The 25,352-nt window shown below is 39.7% G+C and overlaps 1 protein-coding gene across 2 annotated transcripts in view; it reads right to left on the reverse strand.

Moving 5' to 3' along the window:
* Nucleotides 1-25,352, reverse strand: part of man1a1 (mannosidase, alpha, class 1A, member 1) — a 134,234-nt gene that overhangs the window by 30,039 nt on the left and 78,843 nt on the right. For both annotated transcript variants that reach the window (XR_013845364.1, XM_080047908.1), the window contains exon 5: nt 5,537-5,631. Coding sequence is in view for 1 of the 2 variants with exons in the window: in XM_080047908.1 (XP_079904034.1) it covers nt 5,537-5,631 (95 nt within the window). In the remaining variant the exon portion in view is untranslated. The remainder of the gene's footprint in view (nt 1-5,536; nt 5,632-25,352) is intronic.

Here is a 25,352-nt window from a genome sequence, read left to right on the forward strand (position 1 = left end):
GAGAACCTGATTGAGAATGTATAATTGTATGCAAAACACTTGTGATCATGGCAATTGCAAATACATATTTAGAATTTTTCAAACATTTTAAAGTTGAGGTTCTTATGAGTTTTTGTGTTAAATATAGTCATCACCACAATGCATGTAGGGACAAATGGAGAGCTAATATCAGGGTGGAGCGGGGATCCAGACACAACAACACAACACAAACACTTCCACACAATGCCTCATCCCATTAAGTCGAGTCAGCATGAAGCGCTGTGGCAGTGATTTGCAAGAGCTTTATCAGTCTGCATGTCAATAGAAGAGCTGTGGGGACATACTGGCCGAAGGCAGATAACGACTTGGTAACCAGTGTGTGTGTGTGTGTGTGTGTGTGTGTGTGTGTTTGTGTGTGTGTGTGTGTGTGTGTGTGTGTGTGTGTGTGTGTGTGTGTGAAAAAGTGATGAAGAAAGAAAGTGTCACAGGACAAAGGACAAAGCAGTTGGTAACTCAAGTACTGGCTTCCATTGCCAAAACCCTTCCCTTGTCTGTTGGTTTACAACATCATTATTTAATTACTAAAAAGGCAACCGACATTACTGATGGGCTGCAGAATAAAATCCCCATTTCGGAGACTTTATGTCATCGACAGCATATCTATGGAGAATTTTTTTTTTCACTAAAATTGTTGGATTGATAACTGTTAATGCCTTCTTTTCAATTCTAATACATTTTTTATATAATCCTTTTTCATCTAAACTGCTTCATCTTTTGACTGAATGAATAATTGAATGATTTCTTCACCAACAATCTTATGCTTGATGAATTTCCCACTTTTCCTCAAGTCGACGATAAACATTTGTAAGTTAAAATAACAAAACAAAAAAGACTCATTAAGGAATAAAGATTAAAAGAAAAAGTTTTCTCTACTAGTGTTTAATCAATGGAATATGTTTAATTGGAAGATACATCTCGGTCGTCTCAGAGATGAAATTCTTTGGTCTATTTTACAGTTATCATTAAAATCTAGATTTAGGGACAAATGTGCTTCCGTCCATCTGGCTGCAGTATCGCCAGATTAGCTGATGATCAATGGAACGAATCAAAAATGATATTAGCAGCATTTCCGCTCGGTTAGTGGCAATCAATAGGTTTATGAACAGAGGGAGGGAGGGAGGGAGGGAGGAAGGGGGGAGAGAGAGAGAGAGGGAGGGAGAGAGAGAGAGAGAGGAATGTCAGAGATATAGAGAATGTAGCCCGAATTTAACAGATCTTGCAAGTGACCAAGTTAAGTCTGTTTCAAGTGTCTTCTGAAGATAGATCAACTGCACTTCAAGAGGAGATGTCCCACTGATCGCTCTGATGAATAATTCTATCATGACTTATTCAGGGAGCCTCCATAAACACACACTTGATGCTTTATCCTTCATCGATCCAGCAAATTAAAGTAGTAGTAGAGTACCCAGAACAGTTTGAACTATGGTTACACATTGAGTACGCTTTTTTCAACAGATTCTAGAGTTTGCTTAAAGAGACGACGAGGAACGTTTATATTTTTCTATAGTTATTATTAATGCCTTTGCTCAGGTCTGACAGAATGAAAAAGCCTGTATTTCCACTGGCAAAGATCTTTAGAACAGCAGTGCTGGTGTTAAAAAAAAATCATTACCGCTTTAATCCAAAGGAGGCGCAAGAATCAACAAAAACTTAAAATACCTCCTAGTCACTTAAGGATAAAGAAAAAAGCAAATAAAGGGGCAAAACCATTGGAAACTATTCCATTCTATTTGGCCTGGGCTGTTTTTACCATTACCGAAATAGACCTGCTGACATCCAATGATTAAACTTTTCTTTAGAAATCAACTAAAAACAACTTTGCCAACAAATATTCTTACGTGTTTAACATGGGACTAAATTATTTGTCTGGGCAAGTTCCGAACACATACATTCATTATTTTTTGGCTAATACAAGAAATAGCATTTGTCTTGCCCTTTACAATTAACACTAAGTATAAACTGAGGAGAGATGTACTTGGTGTGGAGGCAATACCAAGTTTTAAAGTTTGACCTTGTTTTTTTGAGGCCCCTCTTGGGCTCTTTGGATAGCTTCAGGGTATAAAGAGAACAAGGCCATTGAGCAGAGAGGACCTACAATATGATGTCCTAAAACGGAAGAAGATACTGGGTCACTCAAGGCAAGATGAATGGACCGAGAAAGGACGGAGAGGGAATACCGGAGAAAAGAAAAGTTTAAAAAAAATGTAGGAAAGGAATTGAGAGAGAGAGAGAGAGAGAGAGAGAGAGAGAGAGAGAGAGAGAGAGAGAGAGAGAGAGAGAGAGAGAGAGAGAGAGAGAGAGAGAGAGAGAGAGAGAGAGAGAGAGAGAGAGAGAGAGAGAGAGAGAGAGAGAGAGAGAGAGAGAGAGAGAGAGAGAGAGAGAGAGAGAGAGAGAGAGAGGTAGCAATAGGGATGAAGGGAGGGAAAAATTATAATTTGGCCTCATTTGCAAGTGTGTCTGTGTGTGTGTGTGTGTGTGTCTGTGTTTTATATTTTCTGCTTCAATATGGGTCAAGGTTATGTAGACACTGTGCTTCAAAAGTCCTTCCCTGACGCTTCTTCTCAACCACCCACTTATCAGAACTTTTGATCAGTTTCCACCGGTCTCCTCCTATATCTCTGTCCAACTTTCACACTGCAAAGAAAATGCATTCAAACTGGGACACTGAAAAGATGTTAACTGTTATCCTATAATCTTACCATTGAAAATATGAATTTCTGATCAGTGTATTGATTTATTTTAGCTGGTTTACATATATAGTGAAAGCAGCAGTATACAAGTGTTTTACTTCTTATACATTAATATAGCAAAACACATACTATTAGTCTGATTATCCAAGTAGTAATGCAGCGTCTACATCCTTCACTTTTCCTAACATTATATAATATGTCTTTGACGCTATGGCTTTGTTTAGTTGGTGGCCAGCTGTATGATCATACTATCCTTGGTCATGTTTGTTTGCCATTTTGCCGAATCACTGCTCTCTTAAATAAAGCTGGGAAGGGATTGTTCCAGTCCACCATACTGTTAACACAATATACAGCCCCTGAAAAAATTAAGAGACCAGTCTGGATTTTTCTTAAATCTCCATCTCTACATAATTTATAGGAAATGCTCTAAATGACAATATTTTTTATTGTGAATTTGTTAGAAATGTTGTCAGTAGTTTATATAATAAAAACAAAATGTTCATTTTACTGAAACATATGCCTCTAAAGAATAAAACAACACTGAACATTTGGAGTGGTCTCTTAATTGTTTCCGTAGCTGTATGTTAACTGGTGCATGCGTAACCACCAATTAAGGCAAGAGGCAAAAGTATAGTGGGTGGAAATTTGGCTCCCAGGCCATTTCCAGGACATGGGTACAAGGGATTGAACAGTATGCATTTCAACAAATTACAGGTTAGCTCCAGAAAATCCAGGTCTCCAATTCAAATAATTTATACTTTTACGTGTTCAAGTCACATACAAGAAGAAAGCTTTAAGCTATAAATAGGAGTTAGAGCTACCTGTTCCGGGGCATATTAACCACTGTGGTGTCGTTTGTAGTGTGTGTGTGTGTTTGTGAGGATGTGGGAAGTGTGTGTGTGCGCTTTAAAGCTATCATAGCTCAGTCAAGCAGGTAAAGTCATCATCACTACCAATCTGCTCAGGCCCCTAGGGAATCTCTCTCTCACACACACACACACACACACACACACACACGTTCCCCTTGGGTGTTTCTCACTCCAGGGAGGAGACTGTGGGGGTGCAGAGTCCAGTCACCCATATAGGAAGATAGAAAATTAATTTGTCACAGCGGTTTTATTGCCAGGACAACCTGCATTTTAATTAACGTCTGACTAACAGCAGAGTGCCGTGTCTCTCTGGGGAAAGGGAGATAGAAGGAAAGTGGAAGTCGGAACAAAGAAAAGCACTCCTCACATCACTTGTGACTGACAGAGGGACTGGAGTATTTGGGAGTGATTGATTAATATGTACATAAGAAACAGCTTTTAATGAATAATGAGATCATTAATTTAAAGTCCTTCTTGTCATCATTTAGTTATTTCTTGATATTTTTTTTCCTTTTTGTTTGGTCAACACATCTTTCCATGCATTTTTATAATTGCATTGAATGTGTGCTGCTCTGTTCTCGCATTTGTTGTGAAGCACGTTGTTACGTCTGCTCTTAAATGGTTCTAAACATTAATTTATTATTATTATATTTTGATATAAAGTTGGCAGTTCGATTCCCGCCCTGCCACTTGTGTAATGGTTGTGTCCTTGGGCAAGACACTTCACCAGACTTGCCTTGTGTGAATGTGTATGACTGCTGTATGTTTGTGGTGGTCGGAGGTGCTGTAGGCGCTGAATGGCAGCCACGCTTCCGAAACCGGTGTGACTGTGTGTGAATGAATGGAAACTGGAACCCTGTAAAGCACTTTGAGTGCCTAGAAAAACGCTATATAAATCCAATCCATTATTATTATCAAATGTAGATAATTAGCTTGCATGTCCTTCAAAGCACCGTTTCCAAACTTTTGAATTCATAACATATGAATAGTAGCTTTACATTGCACTTGAATGCTATGTAAATAACAAAGCAAGTCCTTCAGGTTTGTACAACCACTCAGAAGGAATATATGACCTATTAAGATTGAAACCAATTCAAAATATCCTTGGTAGAATATTTGACACTAAGGCACAAACTAGCTTGATATGTCTTTTCATTCATTTGCATGTGTTTCTGTACATGTGCGTGCAGTAGTCAGTGGCAGCACCATTCACAGTGTGTCGCAGTGTATTAACAAAAGATGACAGTGACCTTCAAACTTGCCAGAGAACTCAAAACTTCCAGCTTCTCTTTTGAGTGGTAGTTTAGTTTCAGAGCCAGTAGCTTGTGTGTAGTGCAGGATATAGTATATATATATATATATATAAAAAAAAACATTTATGTCTGACAAGTCCGCTCTGTCATGTGAAAATAAAACATATCCGCTTCGTGTGTGAGAGTGAGATAGAATAGAGCTTTTGTTCGACCAGACTGAGACCAAAGAGCTCTTTTAAAGTATCAAACCAGCATGAAAACAGACCCACAGCCTCAATACCACCGCAGTGGACTGCTTTGAGAGCAAGATAGAGAGTGTCTGTGTGTGTGTGTGTGTGCGTATACACTTGTACAGGCATCTTTGTGAGGACCAGTTTTAGCTTTTAACCATCGGAGTGAGGACATTTTTGAAAAGTGAGGACATTTTGCCTGGTCCTCACTCCTTCAAAAGGGCTGTTTGAGGGTTAATTCTATGTTTTAAGTTTGAGGTTAAAATTAGGATTTGGTTAGGGTTAGGCAATGAGTTCTGATGGTTAAGGTTAGGGTAAGGGGCTAGGAAATGCATTATGTCAATGAGTGTCTTCACAAAGATAGAAGTACAAGGATCTGTGTGTGTGTGTGTGTGTGTGTGTGTGTGTGTGTGTGTGTGTGTGTGTGTGTGTGTGTGTGTGTGTGTGTGTGTTACCTCTTGAGGTTAAGCAGGGCCCATGGGATGCCAGTGTTCGTTTTGAAGGCTGGCAGCAGCTTTTCTCCGAGCTCAACCGCCTTTCTGCGGAATACCTGAGAGAGAGAAAGACAGACAGACAGAATGTCATTACAAGAGGATTCTAATTGTCCAATGAAGAATTCACATTCTCTTGACCAACCAACAAAGACACACAGACTCGCAGAAGGCAGCCCTACTTAAATACTTTCAAATTCTCTTGACCAACCCTTGACAAAGACACTGCTCCCCCATTTAGGAATAAGAATCCCTGTCTACAGCCCCACAAATGGGTATTTTCACAAAGCAAGAAGACCCATTACTAGAGAATGGATTGGCTGTTATTTGGCCATGGAAAACAAAAGACACCAGACAAACCCTATTTCAACTTGATGAGCTATTAATGAGGGCATCCATGGATTTGTAATTGTTATGGGGCTAGAACAAATGATTTACACTTGCTAAAATGACCAATTGCTCATTATAATACCCCACAGCTAAAGACGATGCTAGCAGATTGCTTGTTTCAATCGACCAACAGCTTAAATAAATATTTCGTTTACTATGATAAAGTACAAAGAAAAGCATTGGTTCTTTACATTGAAGAAGCTGGGATTCCCCCAACGTTAGGCTTATTTGCTGAAAAACTGAAGATTTATCGATTATCAAAAGTATAGTATTAGCTCAAACAATCAAGTAAAATACAAATTTCTTCTAAGAATAAGTTAGTGCTCATCCATTCAGGAAAAAGCGGAACTGACTACATTGTTTTATATTTTCTCAATCCTTTTATCTGCTGGAATAAGACATCGCAGGCCGAGCTGGTAGACAAAAACATCTGGTGTGTACTTCAGTGAACCAATGTCAATTTGCAAAATTTTGAGGGAATAAAGTGTATTTTTTCGTTAAGTTACCCTCTATTGAAATCACCAGTGTGTGTAGCTTGGGGCCCTGGTTCTGCTTTGAATAACTCAATAAGTACTCGACCATAAAATAAGGGCAGAAGACCAAACATAACCGGATCTGATGCCCTTTTATAAAACTGGGTTGATCTCCTACAAAAGTGAATTTGCGAAAGCCAAACAAGCACAACTTATAAAAAAAAAAACGTATTGGTCTCTTAGCTGATCACTGACTTGAGCTGCGATGTGACCCAGCTGGCTAAACAGTCCACACACACACACACACACACACACACACACACACACACACACACACACACACACACACACACACACACACACACACACACACACACACACACACACACACACACACACACACACACACACACACACACACACACACACACACACACACACACACACACACACACACACACACACACACACAGGCTGTGCAGAAGGCAGCCCTACTTAAATACTTATTCGGAACAAAGTGTAACAAACATTAGCTCACTCAGCAAGAGATTTAGCAAACATTTTCATTGTTGACTTGTGTAATTTAATTACACAGTCAGGAACTAAGCAACCAGCTTATGTGTTTGCCAGCTTCATAACCAGCTTACTGTATGGATTTTGATTGTATTGACTTAACCATTCAAAGTCAAAGCAAGGTGTCAAAACAAACCAAATGGGCATTTAAACCTGCAAAATTTAGCTTCTGTTATTATTCGAAAGGGTTGGGGTTACCCAGGGAGTGTTGCATTCTAGAACTTTGTAGAACTTTCTTGATGATGTCATATTACACACTACACCTTTAAAAACATAGGTCAACAATGCTACTATCCTTTATACCCTATCCACAGTTCAAAGATGAAAATGTAAAACTACTATTCGATGAGAACAAGCAAGCAATCCTTTTTATCTCTTGTTATCACCAATCTATAAGTCTTCTCAACAGTTTATTAATGTCATGTTTAAACACAGATACAAATAGCCGGTGGTACAGTAGCATACACTATGTCAGCAAGCTGACAGCAATTTTCCCCAAGCGATCTACCACTCAGCAAGAATATGAGAGACAAGGACGTTAAAAAGATTTATGAAACAGATAAAACTCCAGAGGCTACTGTGAACAACAATATGACAACTTGACACCTTCAAAAGTAAATGCCACAAAAAGGTTACTGTGTGTGTTGGACAAGGAGGGGAGGGGTGACATGTGCTATTCAAGGGAAATGAGAATACATGTCGCAATGACACAGAAAAAAAAATCAAAGTCAAATATGCTATTATCGGGACAATACTTCTTTTCAGCAATCTGGTTTACTGCTTCAGTGTAGAATTGATTCCGCTGACTTGTTCAAAAGTGAATGTCAGGGCCCACCAAGAAATTCAAGAACAAGATTTTTTTTCCTTTTTTTTTTTTTACATAGTCGGTTCCCGTCAAGCTGGCTGAGCTCACACAAGTGTCTTCAGTCATTGTACAAATGGACTGAGACTGAATGTACTTCACTTCAGTGATTGGTAAATGATGGGAGTGAAATAATCTCCCCCTTGCAAAAGTCAAACCAATTTCAGTATGGAAACTTTGAACAAGTATGAATTGGAAATAGACGTCATACATTAATTTTTTTAAGTCGACTACACCTAGAATGATTGTGTTATGTGAAATGGGTTGCTCAAGAACTGACCTAGACCCTACAGTCGCTTTCAGATCTGATAAAACAGCTGTACGTGTCTTGCCAGCAGCAAAAAGCAGTTAGCAGGTTAAACTTATAAATTGGCTTAAAAGAAAAATACTTTAAACGCCTTGTTGTTGTTGTTTTTTCTTAGGTCTGGACTTTGTACAAGCAGTAGAAAGACCAGAACATTAAGAGACAGAAAATTAAATGAAGGGGAAGTTTTAAAATGGAAAGGTAGCTTACATTACGCCAGCATGGGGATGTACAATCATTCAGCATTCTTAACATGCATCTCACCCATTGTGCTTTGCTCAAGGGCGTGCACATAAACAAAGAAGTGTTTGAGAAATGGCAACACAGGCATATCTAAAAGTCAAAACCTCCCCATGTAAAATATCTCTGTAGGGATCATGGATTATTGTGTACACTTTATGCTCATGAAATGATAGATACCAAAGTGTAAACACACACACACACACACACACACACACACACACACACACACACACACACACACACACACACACACACACACACACACACACACACACACACACACACACACACACACACACACACACACACACACACACACACACACACACACACACACACACACACACACACACACACACACACACACACACACACACACACACACACACCTAATCTTCATCTTGCAAAACATATTCAAGTTATAGTATTTTCGAGTCTAGGTGTGTCATGTTCAAATGTAGTTACTGTAGGTTTGTCATGGCGACAGTGTTGACACCAAATTAACCCACCATCTGTGTGTGTGAGAGAGTGTGTTTTGGGGCTGCACTGGTGTCGTAACAAGATGGCAGATCTCAGTGATTAATGCCTTTAATAATGCCAGGAGCAGACTGGAGGGAAGAATAAAAACACTCCCAGCAAATAACAGCACAATAAATTAAACACGCCCTGTGTCCGGGGGCCATCAAGCAAGCTGCCAAAAAAGCCTTAATAGGCAACTGAATTATAGAGGAACACACACACACACACACGCAAAGTCGCGCACACACACATACAGTCACAGAGACGTTGATAATTATATTTTACACCTGGGCGAAAGGAAAAATAAACTACAATAATGTTGTACTTTTGTTCGTGTACATTAACCCAGATGACTGTTTTGACTACCAAACAATTTTCACAGTGAAACCTTAGCATGATTACTATTTTAATGTGTAATGCACCTCCGAGGTAACTATCTTGTTGTGACAGTCCTTGCTAGGATTGTGGCAGGAGAGAGCGAAATAGGTTCCATGATATGTGAAGTGATAAAGAATAGTGACAGCAAGAGGGAAGTTGTGCTGTCGGCAATACCTGCTGAGTAATGAGCAAATATGATTAAAATACAACTTTATACAGCTCAAGGGGTTCCACTAGAGGTGATTTTATATGAAGGCTTTAAAAGGAGGATCCCTTTCTCATAAACATTTTAATGAACATTTTTAAAAGGGGATGCCATTGCAAATCACGGGGAACTCTTTACCCAAGTATCCGCAGGAATCTTGATATAAACAAGATATTATACAATTGTGTTTGGTATGGTGTGGTGGACAGTTGTTAGCAGTATTACACTGACATTCCGTATGAGGATAGTTTAGTTTTTAAATTAAATTAAGTTCTAGCCCAATCCTTTCAAGTTTGTTAAAGAGCCTACACATAACGTGAACTTCAATCAGTGTTGGCAGAGCGCTATCAAAAATGCTGTCCGCTCACCTCTCCATTTAGAAAGCGTTGCCAGGGGCGACAAACGCCTCCCATGTGAAACGCCCTTGAGAGTGCAGCGATGCCAAAGTCATTTCTACAGTGTTATTTCTACATAGTTTTGCAACGGAGGGAACCGGCAACTTCTTTGGTACAATTAAATAAAAACAAAACAAGTTTAAGGAATTTTTGAGGACTGGCCTAATACGATGCCCTTTAAAGTGCTAGAGAATTAAACACAAAACTGACTGATGGTCAATGTCAACGCCTATTGATTCAAGTGTTCAGATTCCCCACAGGCAGGTTTTAATGAGCTGTATTTGTTTTAGAGGATGTAGTGTTAGGATTTTTGGTTCTATCGGAGTCATATCAGTTGAAATTCAAGGTTACCTTCGACTAAAGTTATTCTAGGAGAATATTTTAAACCAATTATCAACATAACACATATTACACTCACAAGGTTTGCTTTAAAAAAATAATAATTTAAATGTTTTTACAATATGAAACACATCAAAAAATAATAACCGTAGCATTGATTTTTAGAAGCCAGATTTGTGACAAGCAGCCAGGTGCAATAAATGGGTCAGCCATCCTCCAAAAAAACGATTACAACTAATCAAATACATGGTGATAATTCAGGTCAGATAATAATCCAAAAAGACAAAGACAAACACACAACGGGATTGTTTAAACCTCCTAAAATGAGTAATGGAAAGAGAAAGTAGGTAGAAATGGAAATAGATGAAAAATAATTGTCTGTACTTTCCAACCTATGTCATTTTTGGCCATTTGTTTGGACCCTCCACAGTCATTCAAACCACAGAATGTGAATAAAGTGTGTAGTTTACGGTAGTGGACAAAAATAACCAAACAAAACCATCGCAGACAAAGTTTCATTATATTTAACGCTAGAAAGTTTGCCTTGTACAATTCTGTATTCTTGTGTGTGTAATTATTGTGGTTGTGCTGAAAGACATTTTCTTTGTGTGGTTTTTTAAGGCTACTATTTTGGTTTTGGGGGTTAGCCGTAGATTTAGGATGAGAAGGTTATGTTTCGGTTTCAAGATATTTACAGTACAAAGGATAGGAAAAAAAAGCAGCAGAAACATTGTCAACTCACCCAGCACAATCAAAAGAAATAGTCAGATTTTAGTGGTCATGGTCAGGCATTACATAACATTACATTACATGTCATTTAGCAGACGCTTTTATCCAAAGCGACTTACAACTGGAGCACACATTCATACACCGATAGCAGCAGCTATAGCAGGGTGCAAGCTAACTATCGGGAGCAATTTTAGGGTTCAGTGTCTCTATGCCCAGGGACACTTTGACATGTGGTGGGGAGACGGGGGATCGAACCACCGAATCTGCAGTTGAGGGTCGACCACCAAGTTTCTCCAACATTATTAGGAGAACTTAAATGCAACACACAAGGGATTGCAATTCATTCTTGATTTCGCCATTATTATTGATATTTTTTGTAAACTTAAAGTACAAGTAAAACCGACAGCTGGCGTCCAGACAAGTTCCCTTCAGGGGATATTGTTGCTGGCTTTGTTGGAATATTTACTGAGTCACTAAATAGAGTATGAGTAAGTAAGGGATGAGGTGACAGTGAGCCCATCAGATAAGTCAATACAGCAATTACACAAACACAGACTGATGTATTTCCACAGGGTATGGATTTGGTTTTGTCACTGTCAACAATGTGAAGAGGCCAACTAACTGTCAATGAAGCCATACAGGCGTTGTCACGGATACTTCTTTTGTCTTTTATGTATTAAATGTGAGGTTTAATTTGAGAAAAATTTAATAAATGGTAGAAACAGAAGAACTAAAACGCAAAATTTTAATGCTCATAGAAGGTTTGCACATTAATATTATAGACAAGAGTGTTAATCGAACTACTGTTTACCCCAAGCACACAGGCTGTGTTTGTAATGAACACAACAACCTGGAATGGATTCAATTCAACAGATCGATCCGAATAAAAGTTTCCATAAAACTTTTAGGTGTACATTTCACTTCTCATCAACGTATTACTAAGGTGTGGGCGACCCAGCAACATCAATAATAACGATTTCTGTAGCACAAACAATACAATCGAGAGAAATACTTGGACGTAGAAATAACACCCAGTTTACCTCAATTATCAAGACCAACTGCAAAAAAGAAAATATTAAAATGTAATCAAATTCAAATGAAGATTTCTATTGGATTTATAAACTCTTTGTACATACAGCTAAGGTATATGTGCTGCAAAACCTAATAAAGACATAGTCGGGGTAATCATTTATATGTTCTCCAATGTTGTCATTTCCAAATGACTTGTTCAAATAGGATTACACTGAACATTTGTTTTAAAAGAGTAATGCTTGGGGCGCTCCAGTGGCATAGTGGATAGAGCGTGTACCATATTGGCTCTGGCCTTCGTTGCAGTGGTCAAGGGTTCAAATCCGAACCGTGGACCTTTACTGCAGATCCCCCCCCCCCTCTCATCTGATATAGCTTTAAAATGCCTTATTTTGAGGGTTTCTGGCTTTCCTTCTACAATGGTACTGAGCATAGTTGACAGGTGTAGAGAAAAGGATGCTACAAAGATAAATTACATTAATTAAGGCTTCTATTAGTGTTAAAGTCCCATGTAGAATATGGTTTGTCTGTGTTTATGTTGGCATATCTCCACTAGGATTTTAACATTGTATGTGTGTGTAGGCAAGAATGTGGGAGCATTGGGTGTGTGTTTACCTAATCTTGTTTCCAGAAATGTTGGCAGTATGTGTGTGTGTGTGTGTGTGTGTGTGTGTGTGTGTGTGTGTGTGTGTGTGTCTTCTGTTGTGTTGTGTATGTATGATTATGTGTTGCACTGCGCAGAGGCGCCTGGACAGCTCCCTAACTAAAACAAATCACCCGGGCGGCATGGTGGGACATGTGGCCCAGATTAGAGCAGGGTCTGTGGGGACAGAGTGAGCCGAGCATGCCAACACCTCCACTGCCTGCCTGCCTCCTTCTCCTACACACTGCCCCTCGCCTCCCCTCTAACCTTCATTAAACTCCTTCCTCCTCATTTTGCTGACCCCACAGTCACTCCCTTTCTTAAATTTTGATTAAATTTGTTTCATTAATAAATGCCTGTTTTTTATATTAAAATGTCAAAGTGCTATATTTTTTCATCTTAAAAATAAATGAAATACATAAAAATCAGTGAGCATTTTTTGACTTTCCCAGTTCTCAATTAACTTTAAAATCCTGAACCATGAACCAACATCATAAGAAATCTTTAATTCATAGTAGGTCAATCATTTCAGTTCAGTGATAAAAGTTAATCAGTTCATATAGATGACAAAACATTTATGTGGCCGGGCCTCAGCCGTGCTATAATAAGGTTTGTTTATATTGTTTTTGATTTGTGTGTCAGTGTTTTGTTTATGTTGTTAGAACAGCTCATTGGCTTAATCAGCGATAGTGAAAACAGGTGTGAATCGTTAGGCTCTCTAAGCAGTGAGCAAACTGGGCGCTGTGAAGCTGACAGGGAACTGTTCGGCAGTCAAAGACAGCCTGTTTAACTTGGCATGCTCACGTGTGTGTGTGTGTGTGTGTGTGTGTGTGTGTGTGTGTGTGCGTGTGCGTGTGCGTGTCTCAACAGGTAAACTGTGACTGTCAGCAACACTAACAGAGTAATATATTCTTGTTTGTTTGTAAGTATTCTCTGAAAGCTTTGTATTGGTCTACTTAAGACTCTGTAGACCTGAGCAGATGGTATGTTATAGTTAAATGTGGCTTAGAAGGTAAAAGACCCATCACTGGTCAACAGTAATTCATACTATTCTATTTTGAGTAGCGTTGAAAAAGGGGCGTAGAAAAGTGTGATATTTCACTTTCTGAATTAAAGGTCACATATTATGCAAAACGCACTTTTTAAATGTGTTGGAACATAACTATGGGTCCACGGTGTGCCTAGGGACTGCCAAAGTTTAAAAAAAAAAAAAAAATCTCTCCTTTCCTCACCCTCCCCCTTTCTGAAAACCTCTCCAATATACTCCAGTCAGAATTCTCGCCGACTATAACGTCACAGTCGGCACAGCCACTTCCCCATATTTTCTTTATATGTCCATGCTTCCCCCCCACATTAGTAACCAGAAACTTCCATGGACATAAAGATATTTCCACCGTGCAGTAGTCTATGATAACCCCACCCCCCCATTTCTTATTGGTCCACGGCCCCGAGATCCTCTGGAACATTTTTCGAGCAACAGCCATGTTGTTTTCCCCGCTAAGCGACAAGATGCCCGTAGTACAGCAAACCATGCAGAGTGTTGCATAAACCAACACAGAAGCATTCTGCTCATAATCCACTAATTTATCTTAATCACAGCAGTCTTAATAATGCCGCGTTTATAACGAGACAAAGCTTAGGGAGCTACTTGTGTAGTAATTCCATCGGTGAAACTAAAAGGAATCTCCTCAATGGTTGTTTGCCTGTTATTTACCTAGTGTAGCATGTAGCTTCGGGAGTAGCACCCAACGTTTGCTTCTATTACACTAACTTAGCTTTCCCATTGCAGTTTAATAATAGTTTAATACTGAGCGGAACGTGAGGAAATATTCACTAATTTGACAAAAAGTGATTTTAAAAACAAGCATTCCCCAGAATTGCTGACTCCACGTTAAAGGAAAGAAGAGGAGAGGAAGAGAGACTGTCCAATGCACTAAAGGGATGTTTACACCATTAAAAGAAACACAAAATGCAATATAAAAAAGTGCTTCATGTCTTTACATAGTTTGAGTAGCAGAGCAGCATTGTGGCAACAACAAGGTGTACAAGAGATATAAATACATTTCCTGGCAGAACAACTCAGGGCGGAACACTTTAAACTAATGGTTCTACGTGGAAGTGACACACACCTTAACAGCACGGACATTTTTTTTTCATTTCATTTAACTTTTATTTATCCTCGAGAGACCACATATAGTTCAAATGAAACCCCAGCATTTTACCCAGAGTTCAGTGGGGTTTTGCTGATGTTTTCTGGATCAGATGAACGCATTTATATAAAAAAAAAAAAAAAAAATTTATAAAAAAGTATTTTCTTTTATCACTGGTGTTAAACGGAGGCTATTTCCCGAATCCGCCTACCGAGAATACTTCTTACTTCTAAGTATTTTAAATTTGACTCCCACTCAACTAGCAGACACACTGCTGCAGGTGAAGCTGTCTGAATGTTAATAAGACTGGATGGAGAAATAGAGAAAGGGAGAGAGAGAGATTCCTGAGTGAATGTGGTGTTTGGGCATAGGCCACATGCCAGCTGTGATGAAACACAGAAGGACACACACAGTAATAATTCATAGAGATTGCGGTCTGCAAAGAATGTGATAAGGGAGACAGAAATATGTCATGCCCCTTCAGTATTAGAGTGAAACGTGTCTATTGTACCTTTAACAGGAATAACAGACTGTAACACAGACCTGAAAATCAATAGAAAACCACACAACCTTGTACTCAAAATATATTTTTCTCCTGTGTACACTCAAGAGTTTATCTCCTGTTGGCTGTTGATTTTGTTAGAGAAACTTTCTGTTCTCATCTCTATAAACATTGTACAAATAGTAAAGATTCCATTTTTCATAGAGTTTCTTTACTGGTTAAAGATTGCAATGCACCAACAACAACCACAATGTGTCCAAGTGTCCTCACCCTGCATCAGATACATTGCATCAACGGACTCCACCCTATAGCATTCACTGTTTTCCTCATCCAGGCTACAACATTTGCTTATGATTTCAATAGCTTACACAATAGCTCATACATTTGCTTAATGATAAAAAAAAAAAAAAAGGTTCAGGCTACATGCTGTGACAGCTTGCCACCAATAGCAACAAAAACAACAACTCAAGAAACCAAATATTGTTAATTGAATTTCACATTTTCCCAATGTGCTTTTTTTGATGCAATAATCCTGTATCCATGCTCCTTAAAGGTGAACTGTGTAACTTTGGGTGTGCATTTTCTAAGGTATATTCTCGTAACTGAATAAACAGCTTTCCTCATCATTCCTAAATGCAGGCTCTGCAAATGTAAACAAATTTCCCTCCTCCGTAAACTGACATAATTCGTCCAATTCTAATGTATGTATTTTGTGGTGTAATTCCTGGGTAGACTTTTTCATTAAACAAGAAAAGACAAATCTTAAAAAATAGCCCCGTAGCTCAAATAACGCAAGACTATTAAACCACATTACAAATCTAACAAGATAAATTATATTACAAGTTGAAGCCAATACATCAGCCACACTTTCATTGGTCCACACAAGGCAGATTAATCCAGCCCCGTCGAGATAACTTCAATCAAAATGGAGGAACTTTCCGATCTCTTGTTGATCTCAATACTGGAAACCTGTCGTGACTTTGACAGACACTTGACAAGCGATATATAGAAACGCTTTCTAAGACGGCGTATATCTTGGCTTTATCCTACATCTGAATATTAGAACTCCTCTCCTCACTCTTGCGTTTGCATATCAATAACACACACACACACACACACACACACACACACACACACACACACACACACACACACACACACACACACACACACACACACACACACACACACACACACACACACACACACACACACACACACACACACACACACACACACACACACACACACACACACACACACACACACACACACACACACACACACACACACACAATATTATTTCCTGTATTCTCTTGAGGCACGACCGCTGCTGACTCGGCATACTTTTGTCAGTCTGCTCTTTTGACGGTGCTTCTATGGAAATGAAGAAAAACCGGCGAAGGTGAATTTACATATAGGAAAATGTTCCATGCTAAATCTCTATATAGGAAAGTTACAAGGGAGGAGCAGTGCACGTTAAGAAGGGGATGGAGGGATAGAAAAATGCAGTGTGAGCAACAAACAGCATTAAGTTGAATTTAACACTATGCTACTACTGTTCAATTTGTGAGAATACAAATGAATTCCCAAAATAATATCACATAATCGTATCATCAGGGTACAAAACTACTTAGTGTAGCAAAGGAAGATAGAGAGGGAGAGAGAGAGGAAGAGGGAGAGAGAGTGATAGAGAGGGAGAGAGAGATAAAGAGGGAGATAGAGAGAGAGAGAGAGAGGGAGAGGGAGAGAGAGTGATAGAGAGGGAGAGAGAGATAAAGAGGGAGAGAGAGAGAGAGGGAGAGAGAGAGAGGGAGGGCGAGAGACAAAGGGAGGGAGATAGAGAGAGCGAGAGGGAGATAGAGAGGGAGAGAGAGAGAGGAGGGAAGGAATTGACGAAAGTTGGACCATTTGGGAAAAAACATGATTTTCTTCCAATTATACTGAACAGCAACAGTTACATAATGGGAGAATGGGGTAATTTATTCACACTGAATATCTCATATCCAGATTGTGTCTTGATCTAGCCGAGACCGACAGCAGTTCACACCTGACATTAAGATGCATCTCGAGGGGGGCCACTTGTGATTGGATTATCGCTTCCCCGCGCTCACACTTGATTTTTATCTGTCGGGGGGAAACATTGCAATTGTTGACTTGAAGACTGCACGGCCGTTTGCTTAGGCCAAGGCAGCTCGAGAGGAGGATTGCGTTGGAAAATTTACATATCAGATAATAAAACTACAATGGAAAAGACTTTTGCTCTGTTCCATACACATAATTTTGACGTCAGTGGAGGTGCCGGAGAATTTGTCCTCATTAAAATTCCTTCTGTAAAGCGAGAGAACATATCTACGGCTTAGATCCCCGGTAATAACTGATTGTGTGATTGTTTAGGAGCTTCTGTATAGCGGAGTTTATTATGGGCTTGGAGGCCGTTGCCATGCATTTACAAAATGGAAGCTGACAAACTCATGATCAAATGAAATCTCAAATAATGTTTCCTGCTCGATACACCTACGCTTATTGAGCTGATGACAAGGGAAAACTCACATTTTCCATATTAAGACACATTTGTTGAAGAATACATCACTCCTCAATCCACTGAGATATGCTTCATTTTTGCCAGAAACAACTGGGTAAATCAGTCATTGAAGGCTATTGCTACAATCACGTGTTTTCGGACACAATGGAAAAATGACTTTCTGAATGGTAAAATGCACGTGAATGGACTTCCCAACTCGGAAAATCTGACCATTTGAGGAGCACATGAAGGCACCGTATTTACGGGAAAACTGTTCAGCAGCAGCTCTATTGGGTATTATCAGAGAGGGTCCTGGGACGAATATAGCCCACGCATGGTATATGAACTGATGCTAACAATGATTAATATTTCAGGAGAATAGACATCCTGAAACAACAGTCTAAAAAGCAGAAATGAAAGAAAGACTCAGAGTGAACGAGAGAGAGAACGAGAGAGAGAGAGAGGGAGGGAGAGAGAAAGGGAGGGAGGGAGGGAGGGAGGGAGAGAGAGCGAGGGAGGGAGAGAAAGCGAGAGAGCGAGAGAGAATGAGCGAGAGATAGAGGGACAGAGAGGGAGGGAGAGAGATCGCGAGAGAGACAGAGAGAGAGAGTAAGGTGAAGTGCCATTCAAGTGCCCCAGCGGAGAGAGTGGGTTGTTGTCAGAGAACAAGGCCTGAGCTGGAACCCTGGAAGGCTTTTCATCTGAAGGAATATGTCAAATATCCACTCCAACAGTTCAACAAGACCAAAGAGCGTAAAGGGTCTGATATGTAACTCCCTCCGGCTTTACACAGTCCAAACTGGTGTAACGACTGAAACCAGACACAGCATTGCTTCAACACCGTCTTGTACAATATCTGCACTGGAAGCAGCATGAGAAGGAAGGCAGGCCAGAAGAGAATATATGTGTTTGGCTGGAAAAAAAAATACTTACAAGAACTCTTTCATTCCCACTGCAATATAAAAAGGTAATAATTAAACAAGACCAAATGGACAACCCCTTTTTAACAGAGCCTTGCTTTACACACGTGCTTTTACCGTTTTATTGCACTGTTGTGTGGTTTTATGTTGTATTTATGTTGTGGGCCTCACACTGAAGTCAATTTACTGTCACTATGTGAAAGGCAATAAAGTTTTTTGAATTGAATTGAATGTGTCTGTGGTCGACCCAGTTCTAATTGTGGCAAAACAGTAAAATACCTCTTTTTCAGAACAGTTAAAAAATGTACTCTGAAATAAAGGTTTTGGGTCTTAAATGTCACAGAGTCACTGGCAAATGTCACCCACTGCAAAAGGTCTCTATAGCCGAGTTTGTTAAAAGGTTTAAGACAGAAATGAAGCTTCCAGGCTTATGGGTGTCAGACAGTTTGATCGATAAAAAAGGTGAATGAGTTGGTCTCATCAAAGACTGGCTTTTACGAAATATTTCAGAAGTTATTGTATGTGTGTGTGTAATATAGATAAAGTCCACAAAATAAAATATTTCATTTGGTGTTTCTAAGCGAGAAGATATCCTTAGGTGGGTTTTGCCTTTTTTGTAAGGAAGCCAAAAGTTTTCAAAACGCAAGAACTAGCAGGCGTATAGAGAAATATCTCAAAAGTCAGGGATTGAGCAGTTCTTGTTTTGAGATGGCTTGAAAAAACTAAACAAAACAAGGCAATAAAACCAATACAGCGTAAATAATTGAATGTCTCATCCTCCAGGCTGGTTGGAGTAGAGAGCAGTTCGGAGGAATTCACTTTAAATTGTCGACACAACCGTATTTTCCTCCAACGGGACACATCGTCTTAACTGAAAGAGACTTAGTCACAGTCACAAAACTTTATTGTCACTTCGGCTCACTAATAGGGTTGGCAAGGAACTAAAACACAAGTTAAATCCAACAACAGCATTCCGAAACATCCCGAAATAAGTTTATGTGTGTGGGTGCGGTAGAGAAAAGTACTAACAAATGTGTTATTTTGCAAGTCTAAGTTAATCTGGCAAACATGATTTTTATTTATTTTTATTCCATAACAATCTGTGTACTACAAGTCCAACAAAAATCACCAGTTTTTTTTTTTAAAGCCAACCTATGAAGCAATTCCAAGATAAGGAGAACTTTAAACGTCAAATGATACTTGATAGGGAGCCAATGGAGATGGGGGAGATGTGCTGGCACCAGATTTCTGATCTTATCGGAATCTGTTCAGGGTTTGTTTGGGAAGGCCGGCCAATTCAATTCTTTTTTTCTGACAGTAGTCCAGACAAGATATAACAAATTCAATGGCCTTCCTGACTCCTGACCTGTATAGTTTAGGTGAAAGTGTGGAAATCAACAATAATGCACATTGCCAAGGAAGGTTGTGAGATGGAGTGGCAAGCAATGGACACTACCAAACAGCTGAGACTCACTAGAAGTCTTTGACGCCAAAAAACAAGAGTTGTGTTTAGTTGGTGTTGAGTTTTAGCTTGTTGGATGTCGTCCAGTTTTTTTAAGATATTAAATACAAGGGATTATTTTCTAATTGTATTTTTTTTTTATTGTTGTGTAAAACTAAACAATAGTGGAGCTGCTAGGAAGAGAGGCAGTCAGAAAGATAAGCTGAGTACAGAACAAAGACCTGTAAGGCGCTGTGTAGCACAACTGTTTAACAAAGCTTCCTGTCAAACTTCTGTCTGCAAGAAAAAACAAAAAAAACACCTTAAGATCTCCACAGCTAGACGACACACACACACACACTTTTCATTCTTTTTCAAAGACAGGTTAGACATGATAGAAAGACAGGCCTTCTGTATTAGCCCCTTAAAAGCACCAGTCTAACATCAAAAAGACATCAGAGGGGACTACACACACACACACACACACACACACACACACACACACACACACACACACACACACACACACACACACACACACACACACACACACACACACACACACACACACACACACACACACACACACACACACACACACACACACACACACACACACACACACACACACACACACACACACACACACACACACACACACACACACACGCACACACGCACACACGCACACACACACACACAGTAACAAAGTCTGGAAGATAGCTGATGTAATTAGACCGTAAGGCCCGTAGAGCAGTGTGTTGCCCTGTGTGGAGTTGAGAGGCATGCAGCCAGCTCTGGTCATTAATATTGAGCAGAGAGCCGCAGGGCATGGTGTACTTTCACCAAGCAAAATCTGGTCTATTTTTTTTCTCTCTCTACCATCACAGATAAGACAATAAGGACACAGTTGGATTGACACTTAGGAACTTTGTGTCAAGGGGCATCAGCTGAGGTGAGATAGGGTGCACTGTTGTTGAATACATTAAAACAATTATTGTATTTGTTTTCACTTTCAAGCATTTTCTACTGTATTATTTAGAAGACATTACTCAAACAGGAGTAAACAGTGCATTAGTTGGGGGAAGGATTTTCCATGGAGGATAAATACACATTTTTGTGCTTTAATACATATTAGTGGCTACAAGAGACGTGGGATTGGCTAAAGTTAATTACGGCGCCTTGCTTTATGGTAATGAAGGCTGTGTGGATCACTCATGTGTTTCTAATGGGTTGCAACTCCGTGGCCCAGCTCCGATATATAACCAGAAGCAGAATGTAATGTTGGTTTTGGTCTTTCTGATGGTTTGTTGACAATAAAGAGGAATATACAAATACCACCAAATCTAGCCTTTAGAGGCGAGGTCAGCGATTTTGGAGAATACTTGTCAAAATATGTGAATATCTCTTCACGATCCGCTACCTGTCAGTATATGTGCGTGCTGAAAAGGGCTCTGTAAACGGGCCTTTTGCTAGCTACGGTGGAACCCTTTGTTTACATACCAGTATACAGATCCTAGGCTGTAGCAAATCACAAGGAGATATTGATTGGTTTTGACAAAAAGTGATTTAGAAAACAAGCATTCTCCAGAATCACTGACTCCACCTTTAAAGCTGCCATGCTATGCCAACTGTTGCGGTGTTTTGTGCCCCCAATGGAGACTTCAAGGCAGCGGTGCCTGGTTAGGGTTAGGGTTAAGGTTAGAGCCTTCCAGGCAGTGCTTAGGGTTAGGGTTAAGGTTAGAGCCTTCCAGGCAGTGCTTAGGGTTAGGGTTAAGGTTAGGGTCTTCCGGGCAGCGCTGCCTTGAAGTCTACATTGGGGGCACAAAACACCATGGAGCAACTGCTGCAGCCTAATGAGTTAAGCCTGCAGCCCTCCAGCCTTGCCCAAGGAAACTCTTGGGTCTTTTCATGCCACTGAACTGAGCAAAGGCCAGCTACAATCCTAATGCCATATTTATAGTACGCTTACTGCTTTAATTTAAAAAATGTGGTACACTACACAGAAATGCCTGGTATTTCACACTCTGTGCTGGAGAAAAGTGAAATAGTTTGAGTCAATAGCTTTTTAATCAGGGCATTTTCTGGAACAGTTTCCAAATGAGTTCAATAGGCTTGAGGCTGACCTAAATGATTGGGCTGCAATGAGCTGGACTGGGCTCCGGGTTTGGCAACGCAACTTTGTTGACGACATTGGTTTTGAAACGGTCTTTACAGCCAGAGAGGTAGTCATCCAGCAGGCTTCAGTGCATTATTGAAGCCACTGTATTTTGTTATAAGTACAACTAAAAGTTTTAGTTAAGGGTTTTTTACTTTGACCACTGGTCCAGGAATGATCAATCCAACAATGAATGGTCTATGTTATTAATCAGACTTTATCTCATCACATCAATATTGGCAAAACTGATTGAATTGGAACTTATTTTCAGTGCGACAATATAAGCAAATTCGCCATAAACTTAACAACAAAAACCCCATTATCTTATGTATTCAACACAGGAAGAAAAGATTTAAAAAACAAATCAGAAAACAAGAGATAAAAAAATGGCCCCACAATGAATGACAGACGGACAAGCTAAAGATACGAGTGGAGAGAGAAAGCTGAACAATGGGAATGTTAAAGAGTCAACTGCTAATCTGTGATTAAAGATAGCGCCACGGCTTTATAACAGTCAAACGTGAGAGCAAAGGGAGAGAGACTCTTGTTCTGCTTCCACTGTCACTCAAAGATGAACATGTGTGTGTGTGTGTGTGTGTGTGTGTGTGTGTGTGTGTGTGTGTTTGAGTATATTAACAAGGCAAATAGCTTCTTTGCCTTATCTTCCTAGCAGGGGAAGAGATAAGGTCCAATGAGAGCGAGGTCTCGGAAGCGGCCCGGCTCCCTTCAGGCAGCTGACAGGAAGAGGAAAACAAAGCACACAGGCTTTTGGGTAAACATAATTATGTACGTGGCTTTAGCTCTAAAAACTCAATCTTGTCCTGGACGTTTTACCTCGGATACAAAGGATATATGATCCACTTTTTGATTCTATACTTAAGTCAAAAATACTTTGGCTGTAGATGGAAATTATTCTAATGCAAATACTGATAAGAATCTACACTACTTAGCATGAATGCTTGTGGGATTTCAAACTGTTATGCAAATGTAAAAAGGTCATTATAGCTTTTGCACTTCGCCACATATTGTAGAGATTTGGGAAACATTATTCTGGGGAGAACAATGGATGTTGAGGTAAGCAGTGTGAGCCTTTGGAAACTTATAAAATATATGTAACAAAATTAAATGTGAATATGATCATATTCTGTTATTTTTGTATATACGTCATATTCTGTATATCTGAATAAAAAACTAGTTTTTGACTATACTATGTGTGCTACAAATTGTATACTTGCTAGCACCGTTGCTACCACTAAGAAAAATAAGCGTAGAGCCATGGTTATGAAATATTAATTATTTAAAATGCTGGGAATCAGACATAAAGCACCACAAACCTGGCCTGTCTAGATGGCCACAATAAGGAGAATAGGGCGCATATTTAAATGTTCTTCCCCTTTAAGGGTATTCTAAAGATCCTTGATCATGAGTAAATAACACCAATGTTAACACAGACCGAGCCAGGAAGCCTCACAAACGTATCAAATATTTACAAGTAAAGATAAAGAAAACAGCAAAAACCTAACATGGTAGCTTTGTTTTTCACAGCCAAAAGTAACTCTTTAATCCTTCCACTGCAGACATTTTATTTTGCAGTTGAGAAATATCCTCTCGTTGCTTTTAAGAGGAGTGAGGCTCTCTGATGATATTTCAGTCATTAAAACATTTAAAAGGTTTTTCCCTCCCCATCTTTTCCTGCTCTGTTCCCCTCTGGAGCAGCTAGTGAAGATTCAGTCAAAATGCAATAACCAAAAAAATTAAATCCTTCACCAAAACTCAAGAGAACTTTCTTGGATGATAAATTGGATGGTTTTTGGGTCATAGCGTTGGATCTCTGACCTGGGCCAGTCGAAAAGCAACAGTCCCTACGTTCCAATCCCCATACTTCTCTACTATTTAGTATGCCAGAAAAGGATTTAAGATGTCCCAATACATGAACGTCAATTGTAGTATGCTGAAAATACACAGATGCCCAACTAACTCCAATAGAATTTTGGAGTATTCGCCTTTATTCTTGACATTTCTCGACATAATGAAAAAAAAACTCTTCCTTATATGATTTTTTTTTCTCTCCTGTGGCCCTAAAACTCTTTTGTACTTTAGTATGTAGTGTAGTAAAAAGAAAGAGTATGTGAATTGGAACGCAGGGAGTGTTTCTGCACTAAAACAGCTGTGCTGGGTTGGTGTTATCATGCTGCAACAGGCAATGCAGTAGTGTCTGTTCTTGCTGTGTGTATGTCTGGAGTAGCAAACTTAATGGATATGAAAGAAGGAATAAAAAGATAAAGCTGATCCCTGTCTTAATCTAAACCGGCTACATAAATGATGATAAGATATTGATAATGTTATTATAGCAGGAGTCAATACAGCCTGTTTGTAAGGCTACAATACAGCGGGTGAGGAGAGGGTTGTATAGAGGAGTTTTCACTTGGACTTTTAAAGCAATCCCTCCCATTTAACAGCCCAAAGCCACTGCAGCATTTCTTCCTTTTTTGTTGGTAGAGGTTCAAATGTTACACAGCAGAAATTACTTACAAATACGGGCATGGCCTCTACTGCTCTGTGTGTCTGTGTGTCTGTGTGTGTGTGTGTGTGTGTGTGTGTGTGTGTGTGTGTGTGTGTGTGTGTGTGTGTGTGTGTGTGTGTGTGTGTGTGTGTGTGAAGACACAGGACAAAAGGACAAGTGAGAGGGGGAAATAAAGCAAAGTGTGCTGGAGCAATTACACAGTCTGTCAACACACGGCTGGAGGAGAAACTGGCTTCATCTTCTGTGTGTGTGTGTGTGTGTGTGTAGTTGTTAGCAGGCTCCTAAGTCAGACCGCACAACTACTGGAATGAGATGCTTTCAGGCACACAGACACACACAGATAGACACACGCAGACACAGACAGGCACACAGATAGACACACACACACACACACACACACACACACACACACACACACGATAGATGAAGGACTCTGTGTGGTCTATGTGTGACCCTATTGACTAAGCCAATTTACTCTT

The sequence above is a fragment of the Ammodytes marinus genome (assembly GCF_949987685.1).
Source record: "Ammodytes marinus genome assembly, chromosome: 19".
Classification (NCBI taxonomy): domain Eukaryota; kingdom Metazoa; phylum Chordata; class Actinopteri; order Uranoscopiformes; family Ammodytidae; genus Ammodytes; species Ammodytes marinus.